The 18339-nt window shown below is 46.0% G+C and overlaps 1 protein-coding gene across 2 annotated transcripts in view; it reads right to left on the reverse strand.

Moving 5' to 3' along the window:
* Window positions 1-7574: 7574 nt before the first annotated feature.
* Window positions 7575-18339, reverse strand: part of LOC115144919 (paired box protein Pax-7-like) — an 87885-nt gene continuing 77120 nt past the window's right edge. For both annotated transcript variants that reach the window (XM_065000774.1, XM_065000769.1), the window contains 2 exons: window positions 11645-11894; window positions 7575-10364 (listed from right to left, as the gene is read on the reverse strand). In XM_065000774.1, the coding sequence (XP_064856846.1) occupies window positions 10249-10364; window positions 11645-11894 (366 nt within the window). In that variant the 3' untranslated portion in view covers window positions 7575-10248. The remainder of the gene's footprint in view (window positions 10365-11644; window positions 11895-18339) is intronic.

Here is an 18339-nt window from a genome sequence, read left to right on the forward strand (position 1 = left end):
GTAAATATTGGTTTTAGAGAGTCACAAATGAGGGGCAGGCACAGGGAAATTTCCATTGAGTATGCAGCGGCATCACTGGAGGCCCTAGTGCAGCGGAATAGATTTCCCATTCTAGTGTGTCACATTAGATTTTCTGAGGTGCTCGGTGGCAGGTACATGTCATTAGTAACACTTTAGCGCGGTAATGAACCTTTTATTTATCCGGTGCTCTACTCATGAATGAATAAGGAGCTGCTCTCCAGCTGTGCCCAGTCGGGAGCAGTGAGGAGTAGGCAGGAAAGGTAGAGAGAGAGCCAGGGCCTGGAACACAGAGGAGAGGAGGGGACAGACAGGCGGAGGCAGAGAGAGAGCCAGGGCCTGGAACACAGAGGAGAGGAGGGGACAGACAGGGGGAGGCAGAGAGAGAGCCAGGGCCTGGAACACAGAGGAGAGGAGGGGACAGACAGGGGGAGGCAGAGAGAGAGCCAGGGCCTGGAACACAGAGGAGAGGAGGGGACAGACAGGGGGAGGCAGAGAGAGAGCCAGGGCCTGGAACACAGAGGAGAGGAGGGGACAGACAGGGGGAGGCAGAGAGAGAGCCAGGGCCTGGAACACAGAGGAGAGGAGGGGACAGACAGGGGGAGGCAGAGAGAGAGCCAGGGCCTGGAACACAGAGGAGAGGAGGGGACAGACAGGGGGAGGCAGAGAGAGAGCCAGGGCCTGGAACACAGAGGAGAGGAGGGGACAGACAGGGGGGGAGGCAGAGAGAGAGCCAGGGCCTGGAACACAGAGGAGAGGAGGGGACAGACAGGGGGAGGCAGAGAGAGAGCCAGGGCCTGGAACACAGAGGAGAGGAGGGGACAGACAGGGGGAGGCAGAGAGAGAGCCAGGGCCTGGAACACAGAGGAGAGGAGGGGACAGACAGGGGGAGGCAGAGAGAGAGCCAGGGCCTGGAACACAGAGGAGAGGAGGGGACAGACAGGGGGAGGCAGAGAGAGAGCCAGGGCCTGGAACACAGAGGAGAGGAGGGGACAGACAGGGGGAGGCAGAGAGGGAGCCAGGGCCTGGAACACAGAGGAGAGGAGGGGACAGACAGGGGAGGCAGAGAGAGAGCCAGGGCCTGGAACACAGAGGAGAGGAGGGGACAGACAGGGGAGGCAGAGAGAGAGCCAGGGCCTGGAACACAGAGGAGAGGAGGGGACAGACAGGGGGAGGCAGAGAGAGAGCCAGGGCCTGGAACACAGAGGAGAGGAGGGGACAGACAGGGGGAGGCAGAGAGAGAGCCAGGGCCTGGAACACAGAGGAGAGGAGGGGACAGACAGGGGAGGCAGAGAGAGAGCCAGGGCCTGGAACACAGAGGAGAGGAGGGGACAGACAGGGGAGGCAGAGAGAGAGCCAGGGCCTGGAACACAGAGGAGAGGAGGGGACAGACAGGGGGAGGCAGAGAGAGAGCCAGGGCCTGGAACACAGAGGAGAGGAGGGGACAGACAGGGGGGGCAGAGAGAGAGCCAGGGCCTGGAACACAGAGGAGAGGAGGGGACAGACAGGGAGGCAGAGAGAGAGCCAGGGCCTGGAACACAGAGGAGAGGAGGGGACAGACAGGGGGAGGCAGAGAGAGAGCCAGGGCCTGGAACACAGAGGAGAGGAGGGGACAGACAGACAGGGAGGCAGAGAGAGAGCCAGGGCCTGGAACACAGAGGAGAGGAGGGGACAGACAGGGGGAGGCAGAGAGAGAGCCAGGGCCTGGAACACAGAGGAGAGGAGGGGACAGACACAGGGCTCTGGGGACTGGGATGAACTGTCATTATACACACACACATGCACACACAAACACGCACACAGACAGACAGACACACACACACACACACGCACACACACACACACACACACACACACACACACACACACACACACACACACACACACACACAGACAGACAGACAGACAGACAGACAGACAGACAGACAGACAGACAGACAGACAGACAGACAGACAGACAGACAGACAGACAGACAGACAGACAGACAGACAGACAGACAGACAGACAGACAGACAGACAGACAGACAGACACACACACACACACACTCCTCACCTCTGTTCCATGGGGCGCTGATCTGACACTCTATTTACACACTTCCACCAGACCTTCATGGACCTGACAGCCACTTAAGGAATACATTACTCAGAAGAGGTCAAGCCCAGAGGCTGTGTCACCAAACTCTCAATTCAACTGATGTTCCTTCAGAAAACTGACACATACACCACATTCATACTGAAAATAAATTATAACATGCAAAGGTTGAACTAATAATAACATACAGATTCTTACATCTTGATTTCCTATTTTTGTTTTCCTACTATTGTTTATTTTCCCAATTATTAATGAATTCATTTAGAAATGCTCTTTCTTTGATACACAGGAGCCGTGACATTGATAGGCTAAACTAACACATCCCGTATAATTTCCCTGATACAGTGGGTCTTTACTGTAAAAACAATATGTCAGACTCACTCTCCATTAGGTTGTGTGTTGCCTCTGCTGTGCTGAGTAGGGCTGTAGTTTACCACCTTTGCAGTCCAATTGTCAGTAGCTGTGACTGTAGGTCAGTTTCTTGGTTCTCTAGTGTTTTTTTGCGTGGTCAGTGAGCTGTTGGTGTCAGTTTTCCAGGTCTGTACTGCTGTACCTCTCTCTCCATACACCATATCTGGCCCAGTGTAGCTGAGCCCTGGCGGCTGCCACAGTGAAGCGGTCAGAGGGGCGTCCACTGGCGTGGTCAGGGCCCCATATCACCCCCAGTGTCCTCTCTGTTCATGTCCCTTTCATCTTGAGTGTGAAATTGCTGCCGGTGTGGCGCTGATCCAGCATTAAGAGGTCAACTATTGAAATCTGATGTGCACCTCTGTGGCTGAGGGAGTCTAACAGATGGAGGGGAAAACGAGAAGAAGGGAAGCGGGTATGGAGGGGAGAAGGGGTATGGAGGGGAGAAGGGGTATGGAGGGGAGAAGGGGGATGGAGGGGAGAAGGGGGATGGAGGGTTTATAAGCCCTCTCTGGACTGCACCAGACTGGCCACAGGGCCAGGGAGGGTAAAGATGCAATCTATTTTCAAGTGAACATTTCTTGGGCTGTGTTCCTTAATTGTAAAATATAATTGTAAAATAATAACACTGCTACTGAAAATGTGAGTTGGGTGAGGTACTTTCTCCAAATAATTGAATGCTCAATCTCTGTATGAATCATGATACAAACATAACAGTCTGAGGTCTCACATTTCCCATGGGCGACACTTTTATCCCTCTCTCACTCTCCTCCCGTCTCTCTCTCTCTCTCTCTCTGTCTCCCTCTTTCTCTTTCATTCCCTCACCAGACCACCTCCAACACCACTGCCCAAAGAAGGTGCTCTCTCCATGCAACACCCTCCTCTTTCAAGAATCTGTTGAGTTCAGAATCTACCAAAACTTTGGATCTCAAACACAAACATATTTTATTCAAAGGGTGTTCGTAATCACAAATAAATAGAATTTGTGTTGATGAGTGCAGAACAGAGCAAAGCTGGGGGAGAGAGAGAGGAGCCTATCTCAGACAGGAGCAGATAGCTAGTAGATATGATTCCCCCGATTAGGAACCATAATTTGGCTTTTAGAGATAGCTCCGGGGGCCGCTGTGCAGAGCCTCACCACTGATTTACTGTGTGTACGCATGTGAGTGTGTTTTTTTTGTAAATATGTTTTTATCTCTGGCATTGAAGAGCTTTTCATCTCTGATGATTTTCTCTCTTTTTTATGTATTTTCCCCAGAAGGTGAGATCACAAACTCACAGAAAGCAGAGTGGCATGTTTTAAAGCGATGGACAAAATACAAATATTTGAAAATGTATTTCATGGTAATTATGTCAAGTTTCATGGCCCTGGCACAGTACTGAGGCACAGCCTGGATGCTTTAATTTGTATAGAAATTGTAATCATTTGTTCATTTCAAGGTGAAAATTGCATTTTTTAATTTAAATTGTATCCTGCGTGATAGGCTATTATCTAGAAAAATTGTCTCTGTGTATGGTGGTCTATGCCCAGGCGTCACGCCTGTTAGGAGCCCACTTCTCCTGAGATAGGACTTATGTACGTATCTCCTGACTAAATCCACCGAGTTTGTTCTTTACTTAGGGGCTGCCACTGTCTGCACTCATTTCCGTTTTTGTTCTTAATATGAATTAGTCCGAGAGCACAGCACAGATTTGAAATGTAAATGAAGCTGTAGGCTTCATAGTGATTTTTTTTTATCTCATTCCCATCTCTTAGATTTACAACTTCACTTGGCCTTTTTTCTCCCTCGTCTCCTTTTCAAACTCCTTCATGGGAGGTTTGTGTGTGCGTGTGTGTGTGTGCGTGCGTGCGTGTGTGTGTGCGTGTGTGTGTGTGCGTGCGTGTGCGTGCGTGTGCGTGCGTGCGTGTGTGAGATGTGAGGTGTTTGTGTGTGTCTGTGGGATGGATCCTAGAGGTGACGAGCAGAAAGCTGCGGCTCAGGTACACAGCCTATGCTGGAATAATTACAGGATTTGGGGGATTATTATACTGTAAGTGCTTTCATGGTGACAGCTGGGAGCTTTTTTAGTCCCTGTGACGCATAAGCTCAAAGAATAAAACCCAGTCTTCCTAAAGCCTGTCTTAATCATTCCTCAGCATGTACCTACACAAGGCTTTGAACCCCAGTTGAGAATACTATTAGAATACTGTTTTCATATTCCAGATTAATCATCCATCATTATGGAATTTTGATTTCTTTGAACGTCTTATGACCATATTTAGATGATGTTTTGATGATTATTTGTATTTTTGTTCCATAAACTTTCTGGGCCCGATTAAAGGCAGAAGGTTTCCTCAGGAGGGAGACCTCTCACTGGTTGTTTCCTTCCTACCTTTCCTCCTCATTCTCCACGCCTCTCAACCGCTCGATCTTCAATTGCAGGTTTTACATTACAGCATGGCTAGGGTCCTAAATGAGATCTAAATCACTGCCTCTCTGACTCACTCTGGAAGTGTGTGGCTTGCTGGCCTGTACTGTTGCAGTGACTTCTCCATCCGTCTCTGACTGTCTCCTGAGTGATAGGGCACTTGGTCCCCTCTCTCCACTCTGAGGCTCAGGAGTTTCAGGAGTTTCATTTCCATCCCTGTGATCTAAACAAACCCATTACCTCCAGCAGCCACGTAGCTCTGCACAGGGCAGGACTCAAGCCCCAAACCCTGGGCCAAGGGACTGACTGACTGACAGACACAGCCCAGAGCTAAGCCACCGTGGCACACCGCACAGCCACCTTCAATGGCCCTACGTCTGTATTGGAGAGCTGTATAGTCAAGCCCTCTGCACTTTATCTAAACCATTCCAGAGAGGCGAGGGGAATCGGCTCTTGTGGGCTCTGTTCATCCCCTGCTCCTGTAGTCAATCAATTAGGGGATCAAAGGAGGAGAAGAGTGAAGTGTTACAAAGCTTCTCCCACCCACAGCTGGCTGGGGCTGCCACCTCGGCCCTCGTCCCTGTCTGAGTGACAGTAGCCCAGAGGAAAACAGCTGGGACTTCAGGACCACATGTCAGACCAGAGGGAGATCTGGACAACCACAACACAAACTTCAGAAGGATAGGGTTAACCATGACACACACTGAGGAAAGATCCTGATAACAATACATATTGGAACAATTCATCAAGATCCAGTGGTATATTTATTCTTTTTTCAACTTGTCAGTCAAGAACAAATTCTTATTCACAATGACAGCCTACTCCAGCCAAACCCCAATTGTGGACCGCCCTATGAGACTGCCAATCACAGCCGGTCGTGACACAGCCTGGATTTGAACCAGGTACTATCGTGACACCTCTTGCACTGAGATGTAGTGCCTTAGACCACCGCGCCCCTCGGGAGCCATATATGACAACTAGGCCTGGTATCAGTTCTTAAAAAATGTACTATAGTACAATTTCCTGTCCTCTTGTCTTAACAAGTTACTAAATTTATATTTCAACAAATTAAATACATTAAATACAAATCTTAACATAAAATCCACAAGTTACCAATTCCTTAAATGTTCTCATTCTCAACCAACTCTTTTATTTCTCCTATGACATAGATTTTCAAATTGACAATTTTTCCTCAAATTATATACATATATTATATTATATTATATTATATATATATATATATATATATATATTATACACATGTACAGTACCTGTTAACTGTGCGGTAATCTTTAAGTAATCTTTAAGCTGATACACTGTTAGCATTCTTAAGAATATTTGGCTTTCTCAAAACAACTTTTCGTTTTTTTGTTGTTTGATTCTAGCTAAAGGCTTGACCCTCTAATTTTCAATTAATTCCTTGTTCTTCACCTTTAGGTTTGAATAACCACTGAAAAAAACATTTTAGAATGACATGTATTATATATTAATGTGTGTTAATGTGTTTTAATAGCAAATGAATGAGATAAATGCACAATATTCCTGATGAGAATAAATATGCACGGAACGCCATTCATTGTTTTCATAAACTACAGCATAATGAATTGGAAATTAGTAGGAAACCGTACTGTGTGCTGTATTTTTGTTTTTAAACCAACAAAATGTGTTAATTCATGTATGAGAATTGATCTAAAGTAGTCCTACCCTGCTGGTGATTTGTCCTTAATAATGCATTTTGAAAAGGTATAATGGATAGTTCAGTTTGGTCTAGTGGTACTGTAGCATTACCAAATCCAGACTACGTATTGGCCCTCAGAGATAAGGGTTAAATCCCTGAGTTCCCCATTTCACTACCTGCAATATGTAACTCTCATTTATCCTCTCATTCGTTTCCCATCTGTCTCTATCAATAAAACTGCATAATACGTTAAGATAACGGACTGCTGAAATATGGAAGTGTTCCTAAATTATTGCATTTCATTTTAAATATACCTAAAGCGCTATCTACATGCCATTTAAAAGTGGTAATGGTAAGAGGAGCTTCACTAGATTTTAATATACAGCACAGCTGACAGTCCCAATGCCAACTGGATGGATTCCTCAGCGCTCCTAGCATACAAGCACGCTTTTCTGTGACTGTGTGCAATCATTAACAAACACCATTCCAGAGCATAGCACATGGGAGACAGACAGACAGACAGACAGACAGGGGTGGAGAGGAGATCATAGCTGGAAAGTGTACAGAATGAATGACTTCCTACAGCTGTGTCTTGCCGCAGCCCTGACCAGCTCCCCCAGCTAGCACCTCTCTTCACTAGGATCTGGGACTGCTCAGCTCTCTCTCACACACACACCGCTCACTGGGATGGAAGCAGAGGTGGTCCAGAGGCCCATAGAATGTAATACACACATGTGCGTGTGCCATGCATGCACACGTGTGCACTACACACAGAGCAAGTGTGTATTGTAGGGAAGAGAGAGGTGAAAGTTCAGATGAATCCCCACCAGGCTGAATATTCAACTTCAGAGGGCATGATTTTTCTTACATAAAAAATGACCAATTTGAAATCTTTATTTGACACCTTCATACTGTATTCAAACTGATATGAAAGCTCAAAAAAGGACAAAGCGATGAATATTTTTTAGCTCTTTAATTGATAACAGTTACGGCAGTGTTACAGTAAACACACCAACAGGCTGAAGGTAGTAAATACCACTACTCTAATACTTCATACAGCAGAATAAATTATACCATGGTAATATACATGTGGAACAGAAAGGGGATAAAGCAGAACACAGATTCCATAAAGCAAGTAAACAGGTCAGGAGTCAGGTGTTAGAAATGGATTTGATACACTAGAAGCGTAAACAAAAACAAACAAAGTAATATTAGTTTTTTTATATACACAATAATGGGGCATCATTAAACAGAGCTTTCAGACCAGCCTGGTTTCAGTGCTTCAGTCATCATTACTTTTAGTGAGGTGTTCTCCAATGGAGATGTGTGGTCTGGAGCCTGGCTGTACACACACATAGCCAGAGAACACACTGCTCGGCCCACTGTTCTATTCTGACTCCTTTCCCTGACAAGAGAGGTCCCCATCCTGTATGGCATCAAAGCTGTGCTGCTGAACCCCTGGACAATGTTTCACACTGAGAGAGGTCAGAGGTCAGACAGATATGTAATGGTCCACAGTAAGGTCTGAACTCGGATCATGAGTCCATAAGATCAAGTGCTGGAATACACCTTCCCCATGCCCCCGTCTGCACTTGTAGGTGTGGAATAATAGGTTTCCTCTAGTCACTATCAAAATGTATTGGTCTCTCTCTCTCTCTCTCAACTAACAACCTCTTTTATACAATTATTCAATTTAGGAAGTTTAATGGAATTTTCTCCTAATTTAATATACAGAATTCCCTACTTAGCTTGGCTCAAAACACTGCATTTTGGTTTAAAGAAATTCATACAATATAACACAACCAAAAACAACAGAAGGAAACCAGTAAAGAAAACAATCAAATGCATTGACTTCCGCAGATCCCTTTTGCTTAACTACCACTGAACATTGTTGTTGTTTTAGTATAAAACATACTCTTTATAAACAAACAATACACATCCGGCTACTGTACAATTTCCATGTAAAGGCGACAAAGGGTTAAATCGTGACGTGGAATATGCACACGTAACTCACTCCAACTTTTGCACAAAAAAAATGCAAAAATCATACACAGATATAAATGAGAGATTGGTGTGAAAGTTCAAGTTATAATTCAGCCCAACATAGTTCTGTGTCAAAGGTCAACTATGAGTGCTACACAAATGTTTAATATGAGCTATTCTTTAAAAAATGTTTTGTTTTTGTACATTTCTGCGAGTGTGTCGGTCGAAGCAGGAGTTGAATGTCCAGGGGACTAGAAGGGGGTGGATCCAGCCGGAGCCAGAGGGGGCCAGCCAGAGCCAGAGGGGGCCAGCCAGAGCCAGAGGGGGCCAGCAGGAGCCAGAGGGGGCCAGCCAGGCTGGTTACCTGTGCCCTTTCACAATTCAAAGGATTATTTCATTTGACAAAGTGCATGTGAATGGCACAGTTTGCCTTCTCTTAATCTCATCATGGGCAGAGAAGGAATGTGACTGGCATCAGTCAGCCCTGCTGGAGGAATGTTTCAAAGGAATGCACACTTGGTCCAAACCAACATGGTAAACAGCTACATGTGATTTTATGTCTTAATTAAACAACAAAATATATCAAACCTGGCTGGTAATGAGAAGGGCCATTTATAATTAGCTTTGACACTATGTTGGTGTTGTTTAATCTCCTTCAATTGTTAAAGTCACATAGAGCTTTTGGGTAGGGGGTTTAGTCCTCCTTGGCAAGGTCCATATTTCTAAACAAAATACATTAATTTCCCCAATCCTGTTTTTACAAACAATGCCCTCCTCCCCATGGAGTACAGCTAAGGATGGATGTTGGGAGGGGGGAAGCCATTGGCCACCAAACCGCAGCTAATTCGCAGTAGAATCCGCCCAGCTAGACTTCCCACTGAGTGGCCAAGTTCTTTAGGAATGTCAAGTTGAATGTGAAAGCGGGAAGGTCAAATCGCTCACGAACATTAGAGCTCAGGGTCCAGGCGGAGGAGCCGCAGCCTGGAAAACAATCAGCTTCTCTCTCCGGCTGGACCGACACACAAACACACACCACTGCAACCCACCACATCACCTCAGTCATCTGCTAGTATTTCACACGGAGAGAGAAAATAACTATGAAGGGAATAACAAACAAAAATAGAATCACATGAATCATAATTGTAACAGCAATAATAATATTAACAATCCTGATATAAAAAAACAAGAGTGATAATCATTTGAATAATATTGGCTTAGTGAACTATTATAAACAACAAGGTCAAAGTACATTTGGAAGTGGCTCTGAGTGTTGTGCTGGACTGGAGTGCAGTGTGCACCCAGGGGGCGCGTTCTCCATGCTGGCTGGGGCCATCATCTCTGGGTTGCCTGGGCCGAGCCAATCAGGGAGGAGGACACAGAGGAGTGGCAGAGCCACGGTTTAGGGTCTTGGGGTATAGGATCGGGCTGCCTGTTGGCTATCCATGGAAAGGCAGTTCTAATGACAAGTCCTCTCGTAATCAAGAGGCAAAAAGACACTCTGACATACACAGAGACATCCTGACTGCCTGCAGGGTGGGGAGGGGGAGAGAGTGCTGCAGTGGTTAGGCTGCAGGGAGGGTGGGGGGGCAGCAGCAGGGTTGTATATGTTAAAGGGGTGTTGAGTTTAGACTGGGTGGAGCCAGGCAGAGGCTGGCTGTTTCAGTAGGCCTGTCCCGTCTCCACCTGCAGCAGTCCCAGGACAGCAGAGTGGTCTCCCAGCTTCATCCTCCTCTGGGTGGACAGACTCACATTCTTAGTCAGGTAGTCCACTGCAGCTAGAGAGAACAGACACACAGATAAAGGTGAACATGTGAGGGATATACACACATAAATATACATGCACAACACAGACAAAGAAACATACACACACACATACACACTGACAGGTGGGCAACTCCTCAAACACACCCCTTTCTGTCCTTTTTGTTCAATGTCATTTTCTTTTTCTTTCTGTTCAAAATGAGTTGTGGCAGAACTAAGTGGAGTAAAATGAGAAATAATTAGAAATAAAAAAATTCTCTCTCCCATGCCCTGTCTGAGGTTTGACACAGACTTGGCACAGGGCATGTGCCACCTCATAGAGTCTCCATGCTATCAGTCAGAATGGTCCCAGTGTGTGTCGTGTGTGCCAGTCTTCATTACACTTAGCATCTCTGATTTCATGCCCTCCACACTTCCTATCCCGGATCATTTTCATCAGTAGACAGCAGCTTTCTTTTCTCTCCTCCGTTCATTAGCCAGCCACTGTGCTCAATCACTGTCTTAATTAAGCACACATCAGATCACATCCACACCGCCATCAGTCTCTGCTCTGCAAGCTGGCTGATAATAACGCTACTGGCATACACGCACGCACACGCACACACACACGCACACACACACCCATACACACACACACACACACACAAAACACACACACAACAGGACCAAAGGGAGGCTGACTGGGTAAGTGTGGTTCAGTTTACCCATTATGAAGGGTTGTGACACAGCATCAGTCAATAATTATGTTAATCTAATCAGCCTGTTTCCTGTCCCGAGGTGTGTGTGTGTGTGTGTGTGTGTGTGTGTGTGTGTGTGTGTGTGTGTGTGTGTGTGTGTGTGTGTGTGTGTGTGTGTGTGTGTGTGTGTGTGAGTGCGTGCGTGCGTGCGTGCGTGCGTGCGTGCGTGCGTGCGTGCGTGCGTGTGTGTGAGACAGAGAGAGAGAGGGGTGGCTAAGAGGACAGGGTGCCCCTTAGGGTGTGTTAGTGTCTTTGAAGTGGCCCTCTCCTTGTTCCCAGCTAAACAGAGCAGAGTGGGGTGTGACTAAGCCAGGCAGCACCGGAGGGTGAATCATAGGCCTTTATCAGACAGACCAGGAGTCAAAAGTCAGGGGGCAGCTCGGCCTAGGAGGTGGTGGAATGGGCACCATTTCCTCTAATTACAGTACCACTGGTTCCATTTCATATGAGGTGGAAGACATGCAGGAGACTTGTATTGGTGAGGAGGTCAGATGGGAAAGGCATACAAACACACTCACTTCCTCACATTCACACATAAATGCAGATGCAGTACTTACTCTGTCCATACTGACTGTACTGGTATCCGGCGGTGACGGGGTCCACACTGTAGCTGGTGGCGCTGTAGGTGGGTGGACAGTAGGACTGGGAGGAGGTCAGGCTGTCCACCCCCTTGATGGAGTCAGAGCGCTGGCTGCAGCTGGCTGAGATGGGGTTGGAGGACTCCAGGCTGCCGTGGAGGGGGGAGATGGAGAAGTCATGTTGGGACTGGGAGGGCACGGCGTTGGGGTTACTCAGGATGCTCATCACCTAGGGAGGGCAGAGGGGAGACAGGGGGGGGGGTTAGAGAGGCCTAGGTCCTAAACAACACATGGATGGGATTGAGTAACTACACCAGCAAGTTGCAGCAAACACTGGGAGTTATCACATTACTGAGTTGTACAAAGGCAGCTAAAAAACACCCATTTAACTTTGAAACATGGACCAACAAAAAGTCTTGAAGTCACAAAAAAAGGACAGGGGTGAGAGAGAGAGATGGGGTGAGAGAGAGAGATGGGGTGAGAGAGAGAGAGATGGGGTGAGAGAGAGAGATGGGGTGAGAGAGAGATGGGGTGAGAGAGAGATGGGGTGAGAGAGAGAGATGGGGGAGAGAGAGAGAGATGGGGTGAGAGAGAGAGAGATGGGGTGAGAGAGAGATGGGATGAGAGAGAGAGAGATGGAGTGAGGGAGAGATAGGGTGAGAGAGAGAGATGGGGTGAGAGAGGGAGATGGAGTGAAAGAGAGAGAGAGGGTGAGAGAGGGAGATGGGGTGAGAGAGGGAGATGGGGTGAGAGAGAGAGAGATGGGGTGAGAGAGAGATGGGGTGAGAGATAGAAATGGGGTGAGAGAGAAATGGGGTGAGAGAGAGATGGGGTGAGAGAGTGAGATGGAGTGAGAGAAAGAGATGGGTGAGAGAGAGAGATGGGGTGAGAGATGGGGTGAGAGAGAGATGGGGTGAGAGAGAGAGATGGGGTGAGAGAGAGATAGGGTGAGAGAGATGGAGTAAGAGAAAGAGATGGGGTGAGAGAGAGAGAGAGATGGATGGGGTGAGAGAGAGAGATGGGGTGAGAGAGAGAGAGATGGGGTGAGAGAGAGAGATGGGGTGAGAGAGAGAGAGATGGGGTGAGAGAGAGAGATAGGGTGAGAGAGGGAGAGATAGGGTGAGAGAGAGATGGGGTGAGAGAGAGAGAGATAGGGTGAGAGAGAGAGATGGGGTGAGAGAGAGAGATGGGGTGAGAGAGAGAGATGGGGTGATAGAGGGAAATAAAGAGGTGCAGTGTTTAGCGTGGGGACAGCGCAGGGAAAGTGTGGGTACAGTGTGGGGACAGTGCAGGGACAGCGTGGGGACAGTGTGGGGACAGCGCGGGGACAGCGTGGGGACAGCAGAGTCTCAGGGTGATAATAGAACCACCAGCAGTGCCAGACAGCCCCTGTATATCCCAGAGCCTGGGGGCTGGAGGAGGCCTGAGGCCTACACACCACAACAAGCACTGAGGGAGTCCCTAATCCCCAGCCCCTAGCCGAGCCATCTCATGAATAGTAATGGAGTTGGAAGCAGTAAACGATCCCCTTAGATCAGATCCCCAAATAAATAGACTCTACTAGCCTCACCGAAGGGCCTACTGCTAGTATGAGTTACAGTTACGGCTAGGGTAACTATTAGGAGTGTTATTTATACAGCATGAGTGCATTTATTTAATACTCAGCAATATATTTCATATTCATCTACAGGAAATGCAAACTTGCAGTATAATTGAGGTTTACATTTTTTTTAAATTGTAATTTCCATTTTGAAATGTCATACTTGTTTGCCCTATCAAATCCTACAAAAATGGTCCATTAATTATAATCCACATAATCATTTACATTTCCTGTTGCTGTAGGGTCATTTTTCTACTGTAGTAAAATGGTTCAAATTAATGACCTCTCTGGGATAGGCGGGACGCAAATGTCCCACCTGGCCAATTGCCTGGGAAAATGCCGAGCGCCAAATTCAAATAAAATACTATAAAATTCTAACATTCATTAAATCACACAGGTAAGAAACCAAATTAAAGCTACACTCGTTGTGAATCCAGCCAACATGTCAGATTTCAAAAAGTTTTTTCGGCGAAAGCATAAGAAGCTATTATCTGATGATAGCACAACAGTAAACAAAGAGAGAGTAGCATATTTCAACCCTGCAGGCACCACACCTCTTACCTTTGATGAGCTTCTTTTGTTGGCACTCCAATATGTTCCATAAACATCACAAATGGTCCTTTTGTTCGATTAATTCCGCCGATATATATCCAAAATGTCAATGTATTTGGCGCGTTTGACCCAGAAAAAAACAGCTTCCAATTTGCGCAACGTCACTACAAAATATCTCAAAAGTTACCTGTAAACTTGTAAGCCAAAATATTTCAAACTACTTCTGTAATACAACTTTAGGTATTTTTAAACATTAATAATCGATCAAATTGAAGACGGGTCTATCTGTTTTCAAAACAGGAGGATCACAAACTAACGCTACTTTTCTAGTCCTGCGCAACTCTCAAACAGTACACATAACGTTAACCTGATCCAAGATGGCCGTACTTCTTCATTACACAAAGGAATAACCTCAACCAATTTCCAAAGACTGGTGACATCCAGTGGAAGTGGTAGGAACTGCAAACGAGTGCCTTAGAAATCTCGTTTCCCAGTGAAACCATTGAATAGACAGTGACCTCCAAAATTGTTTTTTTTCGGAATGGTTAGTCCTCGGGGTTTTGCCTGCTACATAAGTTCTGTTATACTCACAGACATGATTCAAACAGTTTTAGAAACGTCAGAATGTTTTCTATCCAAATCTATTAATAATATGCATATTTTATATTCTTGGCATGAGCCGCAGGAAGTTGAAATTGGGCACGCTATTTATCCAAAAGTGAAAATGCTGCCCCCTATCCCAAAGAGGTGTTAAGATGCTACATCTGTACACAATCATAAATTAACAAATAATAATCCACTAGTGCTATGAATGTTATTATTTCCATTAGACTAGAGGCACAGGCATCACCACAATGCAGTGCAGACGGACGTTTCTACTGAGCTTTTGCCCTAAACATAAAATGTTGAATTAGACTTATATTTCCCTTTTAGGAAAGCAGAGGGACAGAGGGAAAGACTCTTAATGGGGGAATTGGTCCCACATATGCTTCCCTTCTATTGCATGGAAGCATCCTCCCCAACATCAGGTTCACGTTGTGTCTCGCTACGCTGGGCTGGCCTTTGGCGCTTTGGCTGCTAAACCAATTAGCTCATCATGGAGGTGGTTACACACACGCATATACACACACACACACACACACACACACACACACACACACACACACACACACACACACACACACACACACACACACACACACACACACGCACACACGCACACACACACAAAGGTTTAAACACAGTTCACAGAGCTGATGCTGTGGTGCAAAATATCCTACAGAAGGACAGGGCTCCAGTCAATCTCCAGAGTGGACATCTCAGAAACCTTTATACTGTAGATCTTCTTCACTGCATACGTATGCAGTCATACTGCTCGGCAATGCATAGCCAGACACACACACTGCATACGGAAAATGGATCTCATTCCACAAATTAATCATATTCTGAAAAAAAAATATCTGAGGAAATATGAAGCACTTGAGGCACATCAGAGACATAAAGGCTGGTTAGCGATTTCCTCATGTTAATTCTATCAGCATGGAAACCCCCAGCCTTCTCCAACCCCACCACTTATTTATACAGAACATGTGACATGTATCTATGAGAGGGAGATTCATGGCTCTCTGCATGCAGGACACATGGGATGCTCCCTCCCAGATGGACCGGAGCTGCAGAACAGACTCCGTGTGGAACCTTCTGTCCCCTGCTGTATTGTGCTGGGCTGTGATGTACATACTATGCTGTGCTGGACTAAGATGTGCTGGTCATGTGACGTAGGTGTGGGGAAGTGCTAGTCGGGGGTCCAGGGAGACAGCTGGAGGGGTGGGCCAGATATAGTCATCAGTTAATTCAAGCTTGATTACATCACTTCCTTATTTAAACATGAAATAATGAAGCAGCCAATAATCAGGGACTGTGCTCGAATCAGCCCTATTACTATTCATAGGTTTAACTAGCTCTTCAAAAGAGAAGGCTACTTTTCATGGACAATTTTTTTCCCGTCAAGATTGCAAAGAAGTTTGCAGTTGTAAAAAAGAGAGGATTGTCTGGAAGGTTGTATCCTTGAGATGCCTCTCCTAAAATCACTCAGATGATTTTGGTTAACTTTTGCTGGAGGGGGGAAAGGTAAGCTCCCCGATTGAGCCGGGTTCATATTAGCTATCTGTAATGTCTTTCTGCTTTCACACAGCTAAACAAAAATCAATGCCATTTCGCCACTTTCCCCTATTATCTGATGTGGGTGCAGATATGGCTGATGCTGAGTATCAGCTGCAGGGTGTAAAACACACCCTCAACAGGCCTTTAGACCTGCTCTGCTCCAGAACAACACCACTCAATACACACTTAACCAACACCCTCACTCTCTCTCAGAACAGCCCTCCACTACACCCCTGCCTCCCTCCCCTCTCTCTTTCTCTCCGTACAGCGTCTTCAGTGTTCGTTTGTTGTTTGACTTTGTGCTAGGGCTGTTGGAGGAGATAATGTGAGACAGGAGCAGTTTAAAGGACACTGCTCCAGGGCGTTCCCTGCCTCGCTCTCTACAGATAGATTACTTTATAAATAATCATAAAAACTCATTCATTCTCTCAACTTCTGAGCCCTCCAGCCCCGCGGCGGAGTGAATGGAGAACTGGAAGTTGATACAATGTGCATCCTTTCAGATAAACAAATAGAGCATTTGTGACACAAAAAGAGGTTCTTTCATACCCTGCTAATTTCCTTAACAGTCAAATTATATTTTTGTGTCTGCTTAAATGTTTGATGAGCCTTTGCTCTTTGTTGGATTTGCTTCCAGAATAAAATTTGACTTGCTGTGAGGAAGTTGACTGACAGAAAAAGCAAAAGGCAATATTTCTTTAGGCTACAACAAAAGAGGGAAAAATGTCATAATTTTCTTACATACAATACTCACTAAATTCCCCACAGTGACATATTCATACCACAGTTTCAAAGAGATGCCATCCGTCAGAATGTTATTTAATACCCTTCATTATCACTACATACACGCCAACACATACACACACACTGGACTCTCCCCACACACTCACACATACTGACACGCCAACACATACACACACACTGGACTCTCCCCACACACTCACACATAGTTACACTGACACGCCAACACATACACACACACTGGACTCTCCCCACACACTCACACATAGTTACACTGACACGCCAACACATACACACACACTGGACTCTCCCCACACACTCACACATACTGACACGCCAACACATACACACACACTGGACTCTCCCCACACACTCACACATAGTTACACTGACACGCCAACACATACACACACACTGGACTCTCCCCACACACTCACACATACTGACACGCCAACACATACACACACACTGGACTCTACCCACACACTCACACATACTTACACTGACACGCCAACACATACACACTCACTCACTCACTCACTCACTCACTCACTCACTCACTCACTCACTCACTCACTCACTCACTCACTCACTCACTCACTCACTCACTCACTCACTCACTCACTCACTCACTCACTCACTCACTCACTCACACATTACACATACACACATACGCAACACACACACATACACACTCATCACATATGCTGCTGCTACTGTCTATTATCTATCCTGTTGCATAATTACTTTACCCCTACCTATAGTGATCGGAAAGTATTCAGACCCCTTGACTTTTTCTACATTTTGTTACATTTCAGCCTTATTCTAAAATTGATTGAACATTTTTTAAAATATAAATCTATACAGAATACCCCATAATGACAAAGCGAAACAGGTTTTTAGAAATGTTTTCTAATGTATAAAACATAAAAAACATAAATGACTTAAATGTAAATGTAAATGTAAATTTACTTATGTATTCAGACCCCTTGCAATGAGACTCGAAATTGAGCTCCGTTGCATCCTGTTTCCATTGATCATCCTTGAGATGTTTCTACAACTTGATTGGAGTCCACCTGTGGTAAATTCAATTGATTGGACATGATTTGAAAAGGCACACCTTTCTATATAAGGTCCCACAGTTGACAGTGCACGTCAGACCAAAAACCAAGCCATGAGATCGAAGGTTGTCTGTCGAGCTCCGAGACTGTGTTGAGGCACAGATCTGAGGAACGATACCAGAAAATGTCTGCAGCATTGAAAGTTCCCAAGAATACAGTGGCCTCCATAATTCTTAAATGGAAGTAGTTTGGAACCACCAAGACTCTTCCTAGAGCTGGCTGCCCGGCCAAACTGAGCAATTGGGGGAGAAGGCATTGGTCACGGAGGTAACCAAAACCCAATGTTCACTCTGACAGAGCTCCTCTGTGGAGATAGGAGAACCTTCCAGAAAGACAACCATCTCTACAGCAATCCACCAATCAGGCCAGTATGGTAGAGTGGCCAGACGGAAGCCACTCCTCAGTAAAAGGCGCATGACAGCCTGCTTGGAGTTTGCCAAAAGGCATCTAAAGGACTCTCAGACCATGAGAAACAAGATTCTCTGGTCTGATGAAACAAA

Source organism: Oncorhynchus nerka, linkage group LG2 (genome assembly GCF_034236695.1).
Source record: "Oncorhynchus nerka isolate Pitt River linkage group LG2, Oner_Uvic_2.0, whole genome shotgun sequence".
NCBI classification, from domain to species: domain Eukaryota; kingdom Metazoa; phylum Chordata; class Actinopteri; order Salmoniformes; family Salmonidae; genus Oncorhynchus; species Oncorhynchus nerka.